Here is a 23,656-nt window from a genome sequence, read left to right on the forward strand (position 1 = left end):
ATGAGGCACGGCGAAACCAAGATGGCGCCGCAGAAGCAGTTTACTTTTCCTGCCGAAAATATTAATAAGTAATATGACTAACCAAGCTCGTCTAGACATGTTTAATTTATTAAATTCCTAGTTAATTAATGAAATTCGTTAATTAACAGTGGGTTCCCCACTAGACAGTTCCCCCAAATTCTGACCGACATACATGCACTCTACACTTCCACGAACATTTGCGCCCTTGCCTTTCTCTTCATAATGGTCCCCCGCGGGCCGGTTTTGAAGGCGGCAGATGTCTGCAAACAGATAGGCCCCGCCAGAAATCTTTGAACTTTGAACTTTTGAACTTGATCCCACAGAAAAAATTCTCCATCTCAGTTTTTTTCAACCTTTTTGAAAACAAGGACCAATAAAATGTCCGAAACAAATTTACGGACCAATTGCGTCCCGTATTACGGGGCATCTCTGCAATTTTCTTTGTTTCGATTTTTGTTATACATTTGTCTCGTTTTTGTCAACGATACTAATTTGAATTTGTAATATTTACTAAAATCGTGAACAAACAAACACACACACACAGTGTTTTCATTATATAAACTATAATATGGTAATTATGGAAAAAACTTGTAAATATTTATCTGGCATATTTGTCAGAAGTAAAAAGAAAGTATTACACTATAAAAGTTTTGTAAAAGTGTTTTTATAAAACTTGAAAAATACAACCAATAAACGGATCGATTGCACATTTGCTCGAATGTAATCGATCAGCTTATTCGTTGTATTTTTCGAGTGTTATACAAGCACTTTCACAAAATTTTTATAGTGTAATGCCGACATAAATCAGATTTAATATTTTTGTAGCAATTTTTTTTGGAATTTAAATTACGATCAGTGATTGTGCCTACTTCGGACAATGTTTCTGATGGCAATTGATGATGTCCCGTTTTGTACAGATTATTATTTAAGATGCCAGTTTATACCGAATTATATTTTTCTCAATGAAATATGATCATCATGTCATATTTGAATATTTTTTTCGTGAAATACATTTTTGTTTACTGTGATTTGCAGCAGCCCTTTATTTCTACACCATTCAGCAATTTTAGCAGTAATTAGCAAATTACATTTGAAGCAATGAATTGCAACTTTCGACTAAATGTAGTGATATCCCGTGTTCATGATTGCAATTTTGTTGCATTCCCCCTCGATGATGTGGGGGAACCTCGGTACGAAACTATAATTTTATTTGAAGCCGTATTGTTATTATTAACATCTATTTCAAAGGGTGAATAATTTTATCGAGTGTCCACGCTGACCACTTATGCCATCGTCGCGGACCAGAGGTTGAGAAATGCTGCTATATTGTATTCGTAGCTATGAACGCCCCCCCCCCCGATACGTTTCATAACCCCCCCCCCCTCCCGTCACTTCATGGGAAGGGGATATCACCCACTCATGAAGAAACTGGTCAAAAATGCCAACAAAAATAAGAATATAAAAACATAGAATGAATCTGCGGAAAAATTCCTGAAAAATAAAAAAATGCAGTCGATCCCGCTTATAACATTCCAACTTACAATTTTCTACCGCTTCGTACGACTTATTTTCGTGGTATCAACATTAAGTAATTCGCGTAAAGATTTTTCCTGTTTAAAGCGTTTCTTCACTTACAATTTTTTCTCATGACAGTTTTTTGAGAAACGTTATAAGCGGGATCCACTGTAAAAACAAATTCTGAATGATTTGACGACTTGTAAAATGGAGTAAAATTCAAGTTATGAAAGAAATTTCAATAGAAAGAAAAAATATTTAAGATACTGTATTGTAAGTGAAATGGAATATTGTGTAAAACTGTAATTTTAAAAATTGTGAGTGAAATATAAGTGTAATTAAGCATGAAACTTGAAGAGAGAGAGAGAGAGAGAATGACAGAAATTTCAATGAAAATTATATGTGGAATTGTGACTAAAAAAATTATGACTATGAAATTATAATACAAATTATATATATATGCATGTGAAATTTCAATTAAAAAATCACGATTCAAATTTCAATTAAAAAAATCACGATTCAAATTTCAATTAAAAATTATGCAAGGGCCGCTGGGTTGCACAACCGTACGACCACAGGGGGCGCCGCTCTAAGAGGACGCCAAATCAGAGGTGAAAGAGCGAAAAAAATAATAAATTGATCAAGAGAAAAATTAGGGAAAACGATTTCTGTCAGCTCTCTAAGAGGGGCACCAAATCCGAGGTGAAGAGCAGGGCCGTTTTGAGAGCATCTTGGTACTCCCAGCCCAATGCAGAGCAGTAACTATGTAGATACCTTTTGAGCCGGGACAAGCTCACATTTCTGTGCCTCCGTGTAATGTAAAAGGGGCATTGTTAAAAGCTGGATTCTCTCTCGGCTTCCCCACCAATCTAACGCCCGGGCACCAGACCCGCTTACTCCCCCTCCCCTTTGTTGCGGCCCTTCTCCATCTGGTTAAAAATTTATGCCTACCTCTTGCCTACGCCTATTCTTAAAAAATGTAGCATCTCATTTTCATGAGACTTCCTCTGAGGGACTCACGAACAACCCCCCCCCCCTGTGACGTGCCCGGGAGGGCCCGTGCGTAAGACTGCACTGGTGAATAGGCAAATAATAATAAGGAAAATGATTTTGTGTTCCCTCCAAGAGGCGCACCATATCCACGGTGAAAGAGGAAATATTTAAAAAAAAAACAAAAAAAAAAAAGAAAATGAAAATGATCTCTGTCTACTCTAGGAGGGGCGCCAAAATCGTGAAGAAAGGGCAAAAAAAAGTTTATTGACTGCAAAAAAAATTAGGGAAAATTGTTTCTGTCCGCTTAGGAGGGGCACCAAATCCGAGGTGCAAGGGTGCAATTTTAAAGAACGACGCAAAAAAATTGGGGAAATGATTTCTGTCCGCGGTAAGGGGGGAGACAAAACCGAGGTGGAAGAATGGAAAAAAAATTAAAGAATCAAAAAATTAAGGAAAACGATTTCTGTCTGTTCTTAGGAAAGTCGAAAAAAATTAGGGAAATGATTTTTCACTGCTGTAGGAGGGGTGAAAAATCCGTGAGGAGAGATAGGGCAAAATGAAGAAAATCTTATTATCCAAAGAAAAGTTAGGGAAAATGGATTCACTCCGCTCTAGGAGAAAGGCCATATCCGAAGTGAGAAGGCGAGAAAAAATTTTTTAAATTACCAAAGAAAGAAAAATTTAAAGAAAATTATTTCTACCCTTTTGCGAGGAGGGGCGCCAAATCCGAGGTGGAATAAATATTGATCAAAAGGGAAAAAAATTAGGAAAAATGACTTCTATCAGCTCGAGAATGGCAACAACCAGGTGAACAGCAGGCCGTTTTGACAGTAGTCCTGGGACCCCCAATCCAGGGACGCAATTAGAACTTTTTGAGCCGGGCAAGCTCGCATTTCTACGCCCCCGTGTAATGTAGAAAGAGTAGTTAAAAGGGTGCATCCCCCTCCCCCACTAGTCCAGCGCCCGGGCACCAGACCCACCTACTCCCACCCCCCCCCCTTCCCGCCTAGTTGCGGCCGGCTCTATCGGGCTAAAAATTCCTGCCTACCACTTTAAAGTCTTACTTTTGCAAATTTTATTATCTGATTCTCACGAGGCCTCTACATCTGAGATCCTCCGGGGATCGCCCCATAAGACTGCACTGGTTAACAATTGAAATAACAATAATAATAAGGAAAATAATTCCGTCCCCTCTCCAACAGGTGCACCCAGTCCGAGGTGAAAGAGCAAAAAAAGAAAAACGAAAAACGTAAAAAAATAAAAATATATGTAACAAGCAAAAGGGGAGGGGGAGAAAGAGTGGCCAACGCGTTCTTACTTCTTAGAGGGGAAGGTGTGGGATGGGAACAGAAGACCTTTTAACAAGACACAGCTCATTTGAATTTCCACTGTTCATTTGCAGCCAATAGGAGCAGGCAACACAAGCGAAAAAAGAAGGGATTCACGGCTCATTTTCGATCAATTACAGGAGGCGTTTTAACGGGCAACGGTTCACTTCATTTCTGCGGCTCACGGCTCTTCATGGTTCATTTGTAGCCAATAGGAGCAGGCAACACAGGCGAAAAAAAGAAGCGATTCACGGGTCATTTCTGACCAATTACAAGAAGCGTTTCAACGGGAAACGGTTCACTTTCATTTCTGCGGCTCTCGGCTTGTCACGGTTCGTTTGTAGCCAAAGCCGCTTGAAAGGTAAATCTTAATGCAGCTTTGTTTGTAGCCAACAGGAGTCGGCAATATGAGCCGTCACGGTTCTTTTCACAACGTTTTCAAAAGCCTGCTTGTTCTTGGTAGTTTCTTGTATGCGATGGAAGTGTAAGAGCCGCGGTTCACTCACTCTTTGAAAAGAGCCGCTCTTCTGGACGGTTCATGAACGGATCGCCCATCTCTATAAGGGACGTCACAGAGGAGATTCAAGTTCCGCGCATGCGCTTTCAGTAATATTCCATTCTGTTTCTGGATGGGAGGAGGTAAACAAATGAGGAAATGGCCGAGACTCGTTGCACTGCACGGACGACTTCGGTTTTTATTTTTCTGATAGCGCGCTCACACTTTCCATGAAACGCTTTGCGCGAAAATGATGTTGCTGTTTGAAATGTTCATCATAACCGTCATTACTGCGGGGTCGTTGAAACTCGGATTTTGATTCGGCGTCGAAGCGAAAACAGTTCAGTTTCGTAAGTTTTTCCTCTTTATTAATTTAGCGGTTGATTGTTTGTTGACAACTTCGATCGGCCGCGAGCTTTTTGCCTGGAGCTGGTTTGAAAATTAACTTTGCTTGGTTATTTTAGTGTTTAGGGTTATCTCTATATTGTATTTTGTGGTTTTGAAAAATATATATTTAAGTAATTTATTGATAATAGTACTGTCAAGAGTATATTTAGGCCTACTTCAATAAGTACATTTTTTGAGGCTTGGTAAGCCACATTGTTGGCATTTGGTCCAGTTGACGTCCAATACTAATTTTCACCTTTTCCTCACGGTGACCTTAGTATGTTACACTGAAGGATAATTATCAAGAGTACTTAGTCATGACGAACAGTATGGAAACTAATGAAAATGGACAACAATACACGGATTCGGTTTTCAACAACGCCCCATTTTGGACTCTAATCTTTCTGGAGAGACCATACTTGAGCTGGCTTCCGATTTTGACAAAGATATCACAATCAAACTTCATGGCTCGACCCCTATACCTAATTCAAACCCGAAAAAGGTTCGAGACTTTATAGGTAATAAAATTTCGGATACTAATCGAATTAAAGAAGTAAGATTTTCTCGTGCTGGAGACCTTCTGATTTCAACATCGTCAACGGATACTGCGTTAGAGGCTCTGAAAATTTCATCTTTTGGCGATATCCCAGTTGTGACTTGTGTGCTAACAGACTCGCTGTCCTCACGATACATCGTCAGAGGTGTTCCTACATCAGTAGAGCTTTCTGAGGTGGCCAAGGAGCTGGAACATAATGATCTTACTCCACTTAATATCCGTAGAATTCTTCGTAATAAACAACCTACAACTTCAATTATAGTGACGTCATTGGGCTCTTCAATGCCTGCTGAACTTAAACTTTGGTACCAATTATTCAGACCTGATCTATTCATTGAACGTCCCCAACTTTGTCTACGTTGTTTTCAGTTTTCTCACAGAACAAAGTTCTGTCGTTTATCATCCCCCCTTGTCTTTATTGTGGTGAAAATCACCTTGCCAAGGACTGTAAAGGTGTGAAAAGATGTAAAAATTGTAACTGAAGATCATCTACCCACTGATAAGCTTTGTCCTAAGTATCAAAACGAAGTGAGAGTATTGAATTACAAGTTAACTAAAAATGTCCCGATCCATGTTGCTAGACAGGCATGCAGAACATCCAGCAGTTCATATGCAGGAGTAACAGCTTCATCAATTTCTTCGGATAGTTTTCAGTCTTTTAAATTGGATATAATGAATGCAGTTTCTTCCGAACTAAAAAACTTCAGGGAGGCACTTGTTGAAGAAACAAAGCAGTCTATTGTGGAAGCAATCAATAAAAGAGATTATTCCCGACATGTTGAAGTCCCTGATGGAGGGTGTTCAACCTAATTTGATGGATCCGAGAAATGTTCGAAAGAGGCCTAGCTCACCGGAGAACTTAATATCTGATTCAATTCCGTTTAACCCTGTTCGAGGAGGTAAATCTAAATTACCTCGTGAACTGGGAACTCCATCGCAGAGCAGTGGAAAGTGAATGAAATCATGGTTTTTTTTTTTCCCCAACTACTTTTCTTTTGAAGAGCTTAATCAGCTCCTTCAACAATTTTTTTTATTATTATTATTATTCCATAAGCATGGATTTTCATGTCAAGTCGACGTCATATAAGGTTATCTTAATGTTTTTATGTTTTGTGGAAATGAAGTTAATTTCCCAGTAGTAAGCATGGTGCAGTATTTTTTTTAACACTTAGTTTTTTATGCCTAATTTTAGAAATTTCAATATCCCTCAATGGAATGTCAATAGCATCTCTTCAAAAATTACAATTCTTAAGCAGTTTATAGATAATTTTGATATTCTGGTTTTCCAGGAAACGGGGCTCTCTCCGTCCAAAACATTCTTCCTTCCTGGTTTCAATATTTATCGTCTTGACAGGAATTACTCCTCAGGTGGTGGTGTCATTACGGCCATTCGCTCTTCAATATCCTCTAAATTGGTATGGTGCTTCTGTGATCCCTCAATGGAAATTCTTATCACGTAAGTTTTTATCAACAATAAATCCTTTTTCCTAATCAACATATATAGACCTCCTTCTCCCTTTTCATCAGGTCCTTTAGACCAGGCTATTTCACATGTTTCTGGTGATTTTTTTATTACTTGCTGATATGAACTGTCATAATAAAGCATGGGGTAGTAATCACGACTCTAGTGCGGGCAATCAATTATACAACTGGATCCTCCAAAATAACATTTGCCTTTCTCCTCCCAAATGCCCAACCTTTTATAGAGGTTCTACAGCATCTTATATTGACTTGTGCTTCAGCTCTCCCAACTTAAATCGTCAGTTGATCTGGTCTACAACTGCTTCTCTTTACAATAGTGATCATATTCCAATTCAGATTTCTTTACCTTCATACCGTCTTGCTGCCATCAATATAAAACATTCCATTCACTGGCCTACTGTTGTCGCTCATCTAAAAGAGATCAACATGGAATCAATTTATAATAATCTTCATGACCAGATCAAACAAGCAGTTCATTCATCCTATAGGAAAAAACAAACATTCTCTTACAAATTAAGACTTGATCAGGATGGACGTCAATTACTTAAGAGAAAGAAATGTTTGTTCCGTACTTATCGTAGAATTCCTTCCATTCAAAACTTAATCAATTACAAACAGCATGCTGCCATTTTCAGGCGTCATCTTAGCATCCTTCGTTTCAAAAATTTTGTTTCAGAGATAATGCCACTTTCTTCCACAAATTTATTCAGTTCTTCGTAAACATAAATATGTGGCTTCTAAGTCATGGGATAATTCCAACCATATTTTTTCTACTGCTCAGAATAATGTAACTCCTTCAGATCAAATAGCTCTTCTAAAATCTCATCATTTTCCAACATTCAATGATGCCCCTTCTTCCTTGTTTATTGGCCCACCTCGATCATTTTGTGACATCACTAATAGTTCCTTCACTGAAGGTGAACTCATGAAAGCTATCAAGTCTGGCAGATCAAATACACCAGGTCCAGATGGCATTCCTCTTAAAACTTTCAATTATCTCCCCAAAAAGGGACTGGAACTTTTATTACCCTTTAATAATTTATGGCAAACTTCAACTTGTCCTCACTCATTCAAAGAGGGCAGAATAATTTTTATACACAAATCTGGTAAATCACCATCTGATCCGAAATCCTTTCGTCCTTTGACACTTATTAATACAATTAACAAAATCTTTGAAAGAATAATTCTTTTCAGACTAAATTGGATCTCATTGAAATTCAATATTTTTCCTCCATGTTTTTATGGGTTCAGAATTAAAACAGGGTCAGAAGCTTGTCTCAGAGACATTGTATTTAACATTCATAAGTCTTTTCAAAGGAAGGAAACCAGTTATTTGTTGGCATTGGATATTCGTTCTGCATACGATTATGTAAAGCACAATTTGTTAATTCACAAACTGGCCAGGATGGGTTTTCAAGGTCTCATACTTGATTGGCTTTATGAATACTTGACTCATAGATCTCATTACATTGATTGGAGAGGAGATAAATCCCAAATATTTTCTCCGTCCTGTGGTTTATTACAGGGCTCCTTATTATCTCCCATCCTTTTTGCTCTTTTTACACTTGACATAGTCACATATATTCCAAATCATACAAGTATTTTTATTTTTGCTGATGATATTTTCCTTTATACGAGTTCAGAAGATGGTACTACAGCAGAATTAAATATGAAAGAATCCATTTCGCAAACTCTTTGTTGGGCCAGAAATAGCTCTTTGGATATCTCAGTAACGAAATCCAAATTCTCCATCTTCTCGAGAAAACGAAATGTTCACTTTCCTTCTTTTGTCATTGACAATATTCCCATTCCTTATGACCCTTTTATTAAAATTTTGGGTATTTACTTCGAGCGCACTTTACGTTGGAAAAAACACATTCATCATCTTCATTCTAAGGGTACCTATAGTCTAAACTTGCAAATCCATTAATCATGCCTCGAGGAATATTCCGTGTAGTTTTATCAAACCGGTTTTCAGAAACATTATTACAGGTATTCTTGGGTATGGATCAGTCATTTGGCTCAATGCAGCTGAGTCTTCTCTTCTTAAACTTAACACAATTTATAATTCAGTCATGCGCTCAATTCTCTGCCTGCCAAGGTCCACTAGAATCAACAAAATGAAAATGATTCTTGATTTTCTTAAATTTCAGGATCTCTTACTCTTAAGGATCACCAATTTTTGCATTAACTCGACCGCTTCTCCTACTCAGGGACCATCCAACCTTTTGAATACTGGTTTTAACAAACTTGCTCCTCCTTTGTCAAACAAAATGGACCAATTTTTGGCACACTGTCAGTTCTTTCCACTGCCTGTTATTCAACCTGTATTTCCAAATGAGCCTTGGCGGCCTGACAATATCTCTGTTATCACAGATTCAATTTTATTTCAACAATTCCAGGTGTTCAACATCTCTTTCAAAGTTTTCTGGATTCTATGGATCCAAATACAATAATACTAGCAACAGATGCTTCAAAGAAACAATATGTTTCTTGTGGTGCTTACTGTCCTGCACAAAATACTATTAGAACTTGGTGTTAGTGTAAATAACAACAGTGAAATATGTCGGTGTAAATAATGTCTGATAGATGGCAGCACCTATAACATATGTTATACTCTGATCAGTGTACTGTTTGGTCTCCTTCCTCTGGTAACCGTCCTTGTATGTGTTGTGTAGCTTGTAGTAATGTGTGTTTCTGTAATAAAACCATATATCATAATTGATCCATGGACTCATCCTAATAGGTTATGGGGCCCGCCGCGTAAGATTATTTTTGTGACTACAAACTCGCGAGTTCCGATGTTTTTTTAACGATCTTTCTCGCGCCGATTAGTTTTCTCTCCAACATGGCGACCGCTGAAGAATACGAAGCCTTGAGGTGGGAATTGGAAACTCTGAGGATGTCGATGTCGACGACTTCCAGGACTGTGACAACCAGTTTTTCCGTAGGCATGTTGCCTGAATCGAAACATCTCGAAAAATTTCACCGATTGGAAATTCGCCATGAAGAACTTCCTCATCGACTGCGGTTTGTGGAGTTGTATTGTGCCGGGAACCGAACCAATCGACAACGCATTGGATCGCCGAGCTCTCGCGAAAATCAACTTATCTCTCAAGCCTGCGACTGCAATGATCACACGGAAATGTGAAACTGCCAAGCAAGCATGGGACTTGCTCAATGACACCTTCGAAGATAAAGGTATTGTTCGTGTGGTAGGCCTGTATCAGAGTCTTCTGGACATTCGTTTTCACGATTGCCGTACAGTAGACGAATACCTGAATAAATTCACGATCGTCGCGGAACAGCTCGAAAACGTCGGCAAGCCGTTGGACGACCACGTCATCGGTGGTTTCATTCTCGCGAAATTACCGGACTATTACAAGCCTCTCGTCCTGGGTATTCGCGGATCTGGACAAGAAATCACGACTTCATTCGTGAAAAGCCTGCTGCTAGAAGACGCAACTGAAGTTCCGAAACCGCCATCGGATTCCGTGTTTTTCGTGAAAAAGCAACCTGCCAGTGCTACAAAAGAAATCCGTTGCTTTAATTGTAATGAGCGCGGACACAAGTCTACGACCTGCTCGAAACCAAAAAAGAAAAATCGCCAGAAAACTGAATCTAAGTGTTCTGCTAATGCAGTTTGCTCTGAAAAAGAAATTGCTTCTGGAGCAACTGTTTCTTCTGCCGCGGTTTTCTCTGACAAACATGAATGGTTCATAGACTCTGGTGCATCAACTCATCTCAGTTGTTCATTGCCAATTTCACACGATGTATCATCCGAAGAAGAGGTCCGTCTAGCCAATGGTGAAAAATTGCCAGTCACAGGGCACCGAGACGTCGCCATAGTGCTCAGCTCTTCGCTAAAGATGTCAAGTCTGTGCCTACACTCGGGCTGAATTTGTTAAGTGTTAGTAAACTTGTACACAGTCAGCCTAAGCTATCAGTCATCTTTGATGAGACCGGTTGCAGGATACTAAAAGAGAAACCCATGGTTGACAGTTCATCTGTTTTGGCAACTGCAACAGAGGTGAATGGACTGTATCGTCTTGATAATGAAACAAACTTTGTTTGTACCACTTCAATGAAGCAAGACACCTGTCAGTTATGGCATAGGAGACTGCGTCACCTTAATTTTCGTTCCCTAAGAGAGCTGCAAAAGGCACTTTATTTCAAATGTGATTTAAAATCTGATTTTGAGGATTGTGATGTTTGTGTTCGTGCAAAATCACACCGTCAATCCTTTCCAAAATCAAGCAAGACACGTGCAGGAAATCTTCTGGAACTTGTTCACTCAGATCTCTGTGGCCCCATGCAAATCTCATCAAAAGGTGGAGCTCGTTATTTTCTTACTTTTATTGATGATTTCTCTCGCAAATGCTTTGTATACTTCCTGAAGTCTAAAGATCAAGTTTTTGACAAATTCGTTGAATTCAAGACATTTGTCGAAAATCAGATGGAAAAAAAAAAAATCAAAGTCTTACGTTCTGACAATGGTGGAGAATATGTCTCTGAGAAAATGGAAAGTTTTCTGAAAGATGCTGGAATATTGCATCAGCAAACTGTACCACATACACCCGAGCAGAATGGAGTAGCTGAACGCCTCAACCGCACTTTGATGGAAGCTGCTCGTGCAATGCTTTTCAACTCTAATTTGGACATTGTGTTTTGGGCCGAAGCTGTCTTGACAGCTACCTACATTCGCAACCGGTGTCCTACACAAGCTCTAAAAAAACGCATTCCCCAAGAACTGTGGTCTGGACGAAAACCTAGCATATTGCATCTTCGCATTTTTGGATGTCGAGCCATGGTTCATATCCCCTAGTGTAAAAGGAAGAAGCTGGATCCTAAAGCTTGGGATGGTATCCTTCTTGGCTACAGCGATGAAACCAAGGGTTATCGCATTTACAACCCCCAAACAGAAGAGGTGCAAATTGTTAGAGATGTGAAGTTTTTAGAAGACCAGTTTCCATTTGGCAAAATGGATTCGCCGAGCCATGATCCATTTCCGTCACCTGAAAATGCAGCTGATACACAGTTTTCAACCGTTACTATCTCTGAGCCTTCTCTAGAGACTGAAACATCATTGGAAAACAGTTCAGAACAGTCTTCTCCTTCCCATACTGTGAGGACACCTGACGTTTTGCCAAATGTTCCGATTAGATCTGATCGCTGTCCTCAACGTACACGACAACAAAACATTCGTATCTTCAATGATGATTTTGTATCCTTCCAAGCTTCATTGTGTGAAAGTACACCTGAATCATTGACTGAAGCTCTGAACAGCCAGGATGCTGAACATTGGAAAAGGGCCATTGACGAAGAACTGAAATCGCATGCTGATAATCAAACATGGATTCCAGCTGAACTTCCTCCAGGTCGGAAAGCCATTTCCATGAAATGGGTATTCAAGATTAAGCAGACTGCTGATGGTTCTATTGAACGGTACAAAGTCCGTTTGGTTGCTCGTGGATGCTCCCAAAGCTATGGCCTTGATTATGATGAAACCTTCTCACCGGTCATCCGAACAACCTCGATCAGACTTTTGCTTGCCCTTGCTGCTAAATATGACTGGGATGTTCATCACATGGATGTTGTGACAGCCTTCCTCCACCCGAAGTTGGATGAAGACCTGTATGTCAAGCTTCCATCTGGATCCATTTGTCGCCTTTTGAAATCTGTCTATGGTTTGAAGCAAGCCAGTCGTTCATGGTATATGTTACTACATGATGTTCTTCTCGACCTTGAGTTCACTCCGTCCGAATATGATTCTTGTGTGTACTTCAAGATCGAAGGGGGGAAAAAATCATTGTGGGAATATATGTGGATGACATTCTAATTTTCAGTGATGATAAATCTGCTACTGATGATCTCAAAGCTGCCCTTGTCAAAAAGTTTAAGATGAAAGACCTTGGTGAAGTGAACCATTGTTTAGGTATGAGGATCACTCGTGATCGAAAGAACAGAAAAATTTTCATTGATCAAGAAAAATATCTGAAAGATGTTCTCGTCCGTTTTGGCATGTCTGATTGTCATGGTGTTGCCACTCCTCTTGAAGTAGGACTTAGTCTATCCAAGAATGATGAACCGAAGACCGAATCTGAAAAGGAAGAGATGTCCAATGTACCTTACAGAGAATTAGTTGGCTCTCTCATCTTCGCTGCATATTCAACGAGGCCTGATATAGCTTTTGCTGTTGGTCATCTAAGCAAGTTCAACAAAAATCCTGGGAAAGCTCACTGGACTGCACTGAAGCGTGTTCTTCGATACATCAAGTCAACTGTTTCCATGAAAATGATGTATGAAGCTGATCACTCTGAGCTTTCTGCATATGCTGATGCAGATTGGGGAAATTGTTTGGACACCAGAAGGTCCATATCTGGATATGCATTCATGATGTCAGGAGGAGCTGTCACCTGGATGTCAAAACAGCAACACTCCGTAGCTCTCAGTTCAACTGAAGCTGAATATATGTCTTCAGCAGCTCAGGAATGTGCCTGGTTGAGAGGAATAATGTGTGAGCTCAAATTGAAAGGACATCAGAAATCCACTGTGATTTATTGTGACAATCAATCTGCAATAAAATCTGCAGAGAACCCAAAATTCTGTGCTCGCACCAAACATATTGATGTAAGGCATCATCATATTAGATCCAAGATCAGAGAAGGGGACATACTCCTTGAATATGTCCAGAGTCAAGATATGATTGCAGACATACTTACGAAAGGACTGCCAAGACCAGCTCATCAAAAGCTTTGCAAAGAACTGGGACTTGTCACCTGATTTCCACTAAGATAATTCAGACAGACTGAATTAAAGAGGGGTGTTAGTGTAAATAACAACAGTGAAATATGTCGGTGTAAATAATGTCTGATAGATGGCAGCACCTATAACATATGTTATACTCTGATCAGTGTACTGTTTGTTCTTCTTCCTCTGGTAACCGTCCTTGTATGTGTTGTGTAGTTTGTAGTAATGTGTGTTTCTGTAATAAAACCATATATCATAATTGATCCACGGACTCATCCTAATACTTGGTGTGCTCATCCTGACTCTTCAATTTTCTCAGGTGAAGAGTAAAGGCCATTTCAATGTGTTTAAAAACATTTCTTCCTAATAACAAACAATCTATGATGATCTTTTCGGATAGCAAATCAGTTTTGTTCGCATTGAAATCATTCTCTTTCCGTTCTCACACTGTCATTCATCTTCTTCATTCACATTTAAACTGGGCCAGTTCTTTCTCAGAACATATTTCACTTATCTGGGTTCCTAGTCATTCAGGCATCATTTCAAATGAAATAATAGATAGAAGTGTTCGTCTTATGGCTTCTGTACAGGCTCCTTCTCCTACACACATATACCCTGAGGACCTTCGTGCAATTTTTCACCAGAAATTTAAAAACTCAAATTCAGTCTCTCAGAGAAGTTTACTTCCAGAATTTTCTGGCTTCTATAAGTCCTATGAAAAGTATTCCCATCTCTTTTCTTCTCGGAAGTTGGAAATTTTGTTTTTCAAACTCATTGTTAATAGGGCTCCTCTTAATACTTATTTACATTTTATACACGAACTGGATAGTCCAAACTGTTCACACTGTGGTGAGTTGGAAACTTCTGAGCATTTTCTTTTTCACTGTTCTAAGTTCTCTCATATTCGGAATCAGACACTTAATATTTGCCATCCTCAAATAAACAATTGGAATAAATTTCTTTCTACTTCTCCTAAAGTTGCGATTCAGAGGTTAGAAGAATTCCTTACTCTATGTAATCGCTGGTAATTTTGTTTTTTCGGTTTTTTGGGTTCCATTTTTTCTCTACACACACTCATCAAGGGACTACATATCATTACCATTTTGTTTGTAACCAAGATCGTCCCCTTGGTTTGAAGAAATCATACTCTCCTTCCCGCTCATCACCATTTTCGTTTTTTGTTTTTTTTGCTTTTGTCAAATTTTTTGTTTCCTTGATGATTGTATTACTTTGTATTTTTCATATGCCTTACCTGTGGTTTTTCTTTTCTTTTCTCCCTCTCTCCCCCCTTTCACTTCAGGGATTAGCCTTGGCAGCATAGTCCTGAATAATAAGACCAAGATTAATTTAGCGGTTGAGTCAACACTCATCGATGCTGTTTTTGTCCCCCTCCCCAGTGAAACGTCTGTCCCAATTTCTCCCCTGTGCTTCATCTTTCAAGCCAATCGGATACACTGCAAGGCAGGGTTGGCAGGTTTTTGACGCATGTCAGTTTTTGACGGTTTAAACCGCGGTTTAAACTGTCACGTCAAAAACCTCAAATACTGATTTTCAACATATAAATTCCCATTGAAAATACGCACATTGATTGCATGTAATGCTTAAAGTGACTATGCTGCAATACATAATGTGTGATTTTAAAATAATCTTTCCCCCCCACCCCTACATAATTATTTTGGACAATTATATAGCAGCAAAAATTTGCTGACGTAATGCTTGAACGGCCCCTTTTTCTAAGCATGTGCTCAACCCTAAATATGGCGTGCCTCAAGTGGCCTCGGTACACTTGCAGATAAATTAAGTGGTTCGCGGCGCATTCCTACCTCATTTAAATGACCCTCGGCATATTTCCAGATCACTCAAGTGGCCTGTGGCACATTTCCAAGATTACTTGAGTGACCCGTGGCACATTTACAGATCGCAAATAATCTGCGGTGTTGTTATAGATCACTTGATTAAGTGGCCCGCGACACGTTTTCAAATCAATGAAGTGGCCCCACACTGTTCACAAAAGGTTGAGTTAAGTTGTAATGTGCCGCGAGTCATTCAGGTGGTCTGAAAGTGTGCAGCGGGCCACTTGACGGGTCTAAAAATGTGTCGAGAGTGCCACTGAAATAATCTATAAAAAATGCATTGAGCCACTTAAAGTGTTAATGTATTGCAGACCATTAGGTGATATGTGTGCTGCGAGCCACTCAAATGATATGTAAATGTGCCTCCAGGCACTTACAGTAATTTGCAACTGAACTACGAGCCACTTAAGTGAACTGGGGGTTTGCCGTGGGTCGCTCAAGTGATTTGGAAATGTGCCGCAGGGTCTCTTGAACGATATGGAAGTGTCGCTTGGTTCATTTTTACAAAGTAAGATTTGAAGTTGTGAGCCACAACAGATGACTCTGGGGCACATTCGGCCCGTGGACAATGGGTTAAGCATGCATGGGTTAAATTTTTAAGGCACCTAGACAGGTTTTTTTTCTTTCTTCGAAAAGAAGGGGGGGGGGGATCAAGATCAATAGTAGGACTTTTCAAGTAACAGTAGCAATTTGATTAATTTCTTTTTAGTTTTGCTATTTACATTGTTTTCGATACCAAATTCTGTGGAAATAAAAGATTTTTAAATTCATTAGAACTTGAGTTTCCTAAAATATCTATAGATAATACTATAATTAAAGTATATAAGGTGTGAATCTTAATGGCACAACATTTTTAAATGCCACGATAATTCGGGAATTCCATTTTTTCCCTCCTATTCTTTTCCTATTTTTTCTCAATGGTGTTCCTATTTTTCTTACTTTTTTTTTCAAATTTTCATTTCGAGGCCTGCTAGTTGGCGAGATGTCACTTTTCCCGCTCAAAGGCTTTTCTTCTTCACCCTTCAGAACGCCTGTGGTCATTTTCGCTCTCTCCACCTCGTCAGTATGTGAGGGGACATCGAGATGAGCATCGATGTATTTTCTCTTTTGAAATCGCTCTCTTTGTTCGACTCCCCAGTATGTGTTCGGCCTAAGGACTCAGAGGGGGGGGGGCAATGGGTGGGAGGTGTGATCACTCCTCCCAAGAGCTGAATAGGGAAAAAGACGAAGGCAGCAAAATCCATTAGCATGAACCCTGGGAAATTTGGGAAAGAACAGCGATAAATGTAGATAAACTATTTTTCCCGCATTTCATCAATTTTTTTGAGTGACATTGTTAAAAAAATGTGTATTTATATTTTTATTCTAAAATTTTTATGTTGTAACTTAAAAACTCTTATGTTGTAACTTTTATTTTTCCTAGGAATTATGGACCAAGCAAATCTCGTATCATCGATGGTAATTATTTGAATAATATATCTTATATATATATATATATATATACAAATCTACAGTTTTAGACAGATCGTCGGCAGATTTTGCATATAGAAAACCTGGGAATATCTATACAAATCTACAATTTTAGATCGATCGTCACCAAATTTTGCATATATACCAAATGGGACCCGACTTGAACGATAGGCTACTTTTAAAGTTCGTCAGAGCAGGGCAAATGCCCCAAATGGACAAAAAAACCTTTCGGGCAGCAATGGTTTTTGTGCCTCAACAATCACTTTCCGAACGTTTACTTTGGTTACCGCGGTTCCCTAGCAATGCGTTTAAGACTTACATATGCCTTTACAATGGTTTGTCATTTCTTCAACGCTGTCAGTATATTTACAGTATTTTATGCCTTTGTAATTGGGTTGCTGTATTTTTTAAATATATGACATCCATATTTGTATGGGTATCTTTTTCTCAGCCACCTTGTTGGGCATTTTGCCTGTTGCGTTGTATTTGTATAAAAATCAGTAAGAAATTCACTGAATTTTGCTTGTGGTATTTGGTACACACCCTGATTAATGTTGATTTATGTGTGAATAAACAATTTAACCCATTAACGACGCCTTTGATTTTTTTAAAAGCAAAATATGAGAGGAACAGCTTCCACCGTTTATTGGCAAAGAAAAAACGTAAAATTTAGAATGGAAAATTTTCTTAATAACAGGCGTTGATGGGTTAATCTAGAATTCGCCTATATTTTCTTTAACTCTATAATGCCCAGATTGCCCGAAGTCGGCCGAGTAGGTTAATGCCCATAACCGCCTCAAGTCGGCCCAGCTAGGGGGTATGGGTATGTTTTGGTGGGCTTTTGTCACCAACGGGGAAGAAGATGAAAGCTCTTGTCAGGGGCGGGAACGGAAAAGACAACTGCAACGCCCTATCAATGGGATTTTAAAAGCTGATGTACTAGAATGTTCCTTGAGAATGCATTTCATTACTCAATGCATTTTACAAAGAGATAATACTGTGAGGAAAGGGGTGTTTTCAGTATATGTATAGACAAATTATCTCCCGAAAATCCATTGAAATGAAAGGGTGAATGTCAATGCAAAGGGTGGCATGAATAGATACTCAAGGAGAAAGGGTGGGGAGAGGGAAAGTGGCTGAAATTTGAACGAGTCCACTTCGAACACAAAAAACTTGGTATTTTCACGACCCTCCCAGGTTTTCTATCTGGGCGTTAAAGAGTTAAACATTGGTGAGTTGAGTTAAAATAATTCTTATTTTCTAGGAACTCGTGCATGAGGATGAAGATGTAACGGATAGCTGTTACCTGGAGCATTCGGACGAACCTGATGTAAGTGTATCGTTTAAGTACATTCCCAATTTAATTTCATTCATTGAATTATTAAGTATTCACCCAATTATCCATCAATCGTTGGAGGGGCACAAAGATTTCCCACAGAAATTTTTTTTTACTAAATCTTAAAATGAATTTTGAATTAACAGTATAAGCAGAGATGCCACTGTACTCTAATTTACCTGGGTCCTGGTACCCAGGTTATCCGAAAAATATGGGTCCTTTTTGAGTGAAAGTGGATCCCTCTCAAAAAAAATTCTCTCCCCCCCCCCCCCCCACTCCCTTATAATTCACTGGTATCTCTATGAATTTTCTTTTAGCTTGCCCCAGGTATTTCATCGCCTACTTATATTTCTTCGTTGAGACTTAGCAGTAGGTCACGTTCTGGGTAAGAGAAGAAGGTGTAGTGTCTTCCCAGCACTTACAGGGGTGCAAGAGCTGCGCCGATATGGTTCTCTTGCTACATGCTGATTAATGGTTTAACAATATAATTGAATAAATGTTATAATTCTATCTAAACTTTGTCTATTCCATTGTTGTCATCCACTCAATGTTTACTGGGGGAAAAAAATATTAAAGAACCGGGAGGTAATGATCAAGAACGTTACACGCCGAATCCCTGCGCCTTTACGCCAGTTCTTGTTTGTGGTTCGCGGAGGTACTGCTAATGCACATAGTGCGCCAAATACCCGGAATTTGGGGAAAAGAATCACGAAAATTTTGTTCACGTGACGCATTCTTTCCGAGACAAGGAAAAAGATATGGAAGGGAAACTTCAATTTTTTTCACTTCCCACAATCGCGTCATCTCGTGACCTTGGAAAGTAGTACCACTTTGGAGTAGTCCAATAACGGTCCCATACCATTATTGGTATAATTCGCGGGCTATCAAAGGCCCAGAATGAATATGCCGAATTTTCCGATTTCGAAGAGCGTTTTTTCTCCTTTGTGTTGTATACTGAAAATAACGGTAATTTCTCTGCTACCAACCTGCGTTCAAAGACAGCGTATCTACGGCGTAAATTCGCTTTATTTCCCGCAAGATTGCACCCGTGCCTTTGCGAAGAATTAAAAAGGGACATATAAAAGGGTTTACTCGTTTATATTACCGAAATTTTTCGGAGATCGTTGGGAAAAAACGGGATCTGTAAAAACTCCAGCTAAAATTAAAATTTCCATAGTTTTGTCATCTAGCCACTATGTAGTTGTGTGGTTATCGTCGGCGCTTGCTGATCGTGACAATTTCACATCACGAAAATCTGAATTTGGCGAACAGGGTCCGGCTCGAGGAAAAATTCTCTACCCATGCAGAACCTATTTTTGCTGTTACTGACAATGTTTTTTTTGGTCAACAAAGCTTTTTCCACCCTTTCAACTCCATTTAGCATGTCTCCTAGAGAAGCGCCCAATATGGCCGCAAGTTCCACCCCTGCATTGGTGGGGGAGGGGCATGCTCTTAACAATAGTTAAAGGAAGGAGTTTATACTAGGAGCATGCTCATTTTATATATACATAACTTCTGTGAGATACCAATTATATATAAATGTCCTACCTTTCCAAAACATGTTGTTGGAGAGAATGAAATATTTGCACCCTCTCTTGTTTTTTTGCACTCCCTCTCGTACATTGCTGCGATGGTACATTACTCCTTCACGTATTGCTAAGATGTTGCTTAACATTGTATCACCAACAGAACTATCAATTATGAGTGATGAATGGGTTGCACTACAATGCAAAGAATTACAAGAAGTGAAATCAGTTCAGAGAACAGAGATATGGGCAGACATATTGAAACTTTGTAACCTTAAAGCAGCACAAAGTTCACAATTTTGCCAGTTTTGGTGAAGGCTTTTTTATCTTTAGCACATGGTAATGCATACAGTGAAAGAGAGTTCAATGTTTACAAAAGTCTGTTTGAACAGCCAAAAATCTGTCCATCCAATGCTTTAAAAGAATAAGACACACGAAATCTTATGTTCAAGGGCATGAAAAATTCGAAAAAAATTGTCATTAATATGTTGAACTTCTGAAAGCGACTCTTGATTCATATAGAAAATATTGTAAGAGGCTTCAGGCTGAGAAAAACAGCAGAAATTTTTTCTTTAATTTATTAACATGCTATTATGTTGAGAAATTGTTTAAGTAAATAAGGTATTTATATTTTTCTCATTTTTTGCATTTCACTTTTAAATTTAATCATTTCTTTAAATTCTGTGAGAAGCTAACTTTTTTCACCGAAACCCTTATTATATTCTGCATGCACTTTTTTTTTTGCCATATCAGGATGAATAAGATTTGGTGTTCAAACAGCAGAAATTCTTGCTGCCTAGGTTTTCAGTATGCATGGTGCTTAATTTGAAAAGAGTCTAATAATTTTTATTCGTCATTTCAGTAATTCATGTTTTAGTAGTGACATAAGATACTTCAGAAAAAATTTAAATAGGCTTTTAATTTGTGAAGTAAATTTATTCAGAATTTATTCGTTCCAACCATTTTTGATGAAACTTTTGGCATTTCATGGAAAAATTACTCCTTATATTGCAGATACAGTTAGTTTTTAGTTCTGCTCCATTTTCAAAATTTCTGCTCCAAAAAATGAAAGTTTCTGCTCCAAAATGGACGAGGGACGCTTGCACCCCTTCACTTACAAAACAATTATTTTCGTCTTTGTGGCAACACCACAAAAATCCAATGTCAAGGCTGTCTGGCCAGAGAGCTTTTGTTGTTTATATTTGTCGGTCGCATCTTTGTACATGTCCCTGCTCTCGTTGGAATCCCTTATTATTTTACCTCCGTTTATATTTGTAAATAAATAATTGTTTTATTGTTTAATCTATTGATTCGATTAATATAGTTATGTCTCAAAGCCAGCTCACATAGCTATAAAGGTATCCGTGTGCCATTTTGAATGGGCTCAAAATAATAATATTTTTTCCTGATCTTTTCAATTTTATGTTCCTAATATTGTCTAACTTTGAGGATATTGTATCATAAATTTCAAATAAATCAAGAAACTTATTTTTGTGTTATTGCAATTATTAACTTCTAAAAAAGTTCAAAATGTAACATCAGTCACTGTGGAATTGCCCAACTAGATATCCAAAGCGTGTTAAAGATTATTAATACGCTTTGCTAGATATCCCTCATCTTATTCTTCAACAACTCGCGCGTATATCTATACAGTACAGTGTACAAAGTAGTAAAACCAGTTTTTCAAGGTTGCGCGATAATGATACACGATAAAAAGGTGAAAAAATAATAAAGAGGGAAAAAAGTGGTTGGGGAGGTTTTCCTCTCTACTTTTTTCTTCTTAGAACTTTAGCAACGTTAAAGCAAACGAAGTTTTACCAAAATGCTACAATGCTAATAATGATTGATGGTTGGATGTCTACTTGTTTCGTACCTTCTGTACGTATTTTTGTGAAAGTAGCTACTACTATGTTCACATTTGTGAATTTCTACGCATTTGTGTCCATAGCTTAAACCCTGCTTTGAATTAGCTATCCCTTTGGGAAAAAGCTCTGTTTTTCCACAACGATCACACAAACCTACAACGGTTGGAGGATAGATGGCACCTTATTGAGCACAAAACACCCCAAACGTTGGACACACACTGTTTCAATAATTTTCTGAATTTAAATTGTTTCATTTTCAGATTTTGAAGAAGGCCTTCGCCAGATTTGATGTGGCAGAAAGCAAATTTAAGAAAAAAGGCCTTGGCTTATCTGGATTGGAGTATTTTTTAGTTCAGGCGGAAATTCCATTCCATAAGGAAGAAGTTTCCGAGTTATTTGAACATTACCAATCGTAGGTTGTTTTTTTATAATGTACAATGTTATTGTAACAGATGAGGATGATTCTTTTTTGCATTACTTTGTTTTATGGGAAGTGGGTCATATGTTTAGGCCCTAGGAACTGCTCAGTTACCAGAAACCATCAGAAGTTCCGCTGGCCTACCGTCACGAGCCAGAAAGTCCGCTTAGTCCTTCAGCTATAGGGTGGGATCTTACGATCATTTGACAAGGGCAGAACCAAGGTCGGGTGACTGAATGTCCCACCAAAATTTATTTGTATTTATTTATTATATTTAACATAGATTACTTATTTTGTGTGGGGATTCTCCTGGGGCAGATGTCACATAATCTCTTTGAGTTATTATTTTAATTGTTTCGGCAGTTGGCTGCAGACTTCCGCTGGAATAATTATTTTGTTGTGTTTAATATAAAGAGTGTGATCTAAGAGCCTGGCCAACTCGCCCAATTACGTTTAATGTTGGCACTTAAAAGTTTTAAATAATTTTGAACTTGTTTTTGTATGCAAAATATTTTTTGTGTGATGTTTTGAATTTTTATCGAGAGAAGGAATGTTGCCGGTGGATGAATGGTCCCAAATTAAAACCGTTTTAAGACGTATAAAAGCATGTTTCTTGTTCTCACTAATCCCATTCAAGTATTCACTTCTTGCTTCCGCTACTTGAGTAGCTAACTCTAGTTAAAGCAAATAACTAGTTTTCTTGTTCCCAGCGGGTCTGGTGAAGATGTTTTTATGAAAGCTTAATACGTTCAGTACCTCTACTATCTTCGATGTTCAACTTGCTGGGCTCTGGGCCTTAAAATAGTCGGAAAATCTTGATGCAACATACACCTTCTCAAAGTGAATAAATACTCACAATATAAATTTTGATGAATAAAACTTTTATTTTAAACTTTTATTTTCTTTAGTGATGGAATCATACGTTATGGAAAATTTTGCGCTCTGATGTCCAATTACATAAAAACTAAAAATTTAGATCCAATACAAACAGATGCTCAGCTCTGCGGCACTTATCCGTAGGTATTTATAAAAGTATTAACATTTCCCATGTCTCAGTTTCATTTCATGTCATGATTTCATTTTTGTATGGCCTGATCATAATGACTATATTATAATAATCATAAGGGGATCATAGCATGACTAATAGGGAAATCTAAGGAGGGGGGGGGATAGGGATAACCAATCTAATATCTGAGGAGGAAAAAAATTTTGATGCATTACTAGTTGGGACTGAATAATAGTTGACGCATTCTCTTAATTACATGTAAAGTTTTTTAAATGTCCTCAGATAGAAAAGCTAAATATAAAGCTTTTAAGAGTTCATATACCCAAGATTATCAATCACTTATAGCATCCATGAAAGGAAACATGTTTTATGAACAGTATATGTAGAAATTTCTCTATTCTGCATGGAAAGACTGACATGGAATTATATTCTGCTCAGGGGGCAATGCAGAACCTGCCTTGGGGAGGGGGGGTGGAACACGTTTTCTTAATTGATTTTAATATTTTTTGTGTGATGTTTTGAATTTTTATCGAGAGAAGGAATGTTGCCGGTGGATGAATGGTCCCAAATTAAAACCGTTTTAAGACGTATAAAAGCATGTTTCTTGTTCTCACTAATCCCATTCAAGTATTCACTTCTTGCTTCCGCTACTTG

General features: G+C 38.4%; 1 protein-coding gene across 1 annotated transcript; it reads left to right on the top strand.

Moving 5' to 3' along the window:
• The first annotated feature begins 4,481 nt into the window (after positions 1–4,481).
• On the top strand, positions 4,482–23,016 carry LOC149079003 (uncharacterized). Its single transcript, XM_089241264.1, has 6 exons — positions 4,482–4,703; positions 6,586–6,752; positions 16,805–16,839; positions 18,116–18,181; positions 21,839–21,990; positions 22,905–23,016. Exons 3-6 carry the CDS (start codon positions 16,810–16,812, stop codon positions 23,014–23,016), a joined length of 360 nt encoding a protein of 119 aa, XP_089097390.1. The 5' UTR covers positions 4,482–4,703; positions 6,586–6,752; positions 16,805–16,809.
• Positions 23,017–23,656: the final 640 nt, after the last annotated feature.

This window comes from Pholcus phalangioides, unplaced genomic scaffold (genome assembly GCF_987345545.1).
Source record: "Pholcus phalangioides strain wild (caught in Gottingen) unplaced genomic scaffold, Ppha-v1.0 ptg000013l_1, whole genome shotgun sequence".
NCBI lineage: Eukaryota > Metazoa > Arthropoda > Arachnida > Araneae > Pholcidae > Pholcus > Pholcus phalangioides.

What these genes read in the sequence shown, in the direction of transcription:
- LOC149079003 (XM_089241264.1), top strand. Translation starts at nt 16,810, where the DNA reads ATGGACCAAGCAAATCTCGTATCATCGATG. An exon ending in CAAATCTCGTATCATCGATG is followed by an intron (nt 16,840 to 18,115) that starts GTAATTATTTGA and finishes CTTATTTTCTAG; the next exon opens with GAACTCGTGCATGAGGATGA. An exon ending in AGCATTCGGACGAACCTGAT is followed by an intron (nt 18,182 to 21,838) that starts GTAAGTGTATCG and finishes TTTCATTTTCAG; the next exon opens with ATTTTGAAGAAGGCCTTCGC.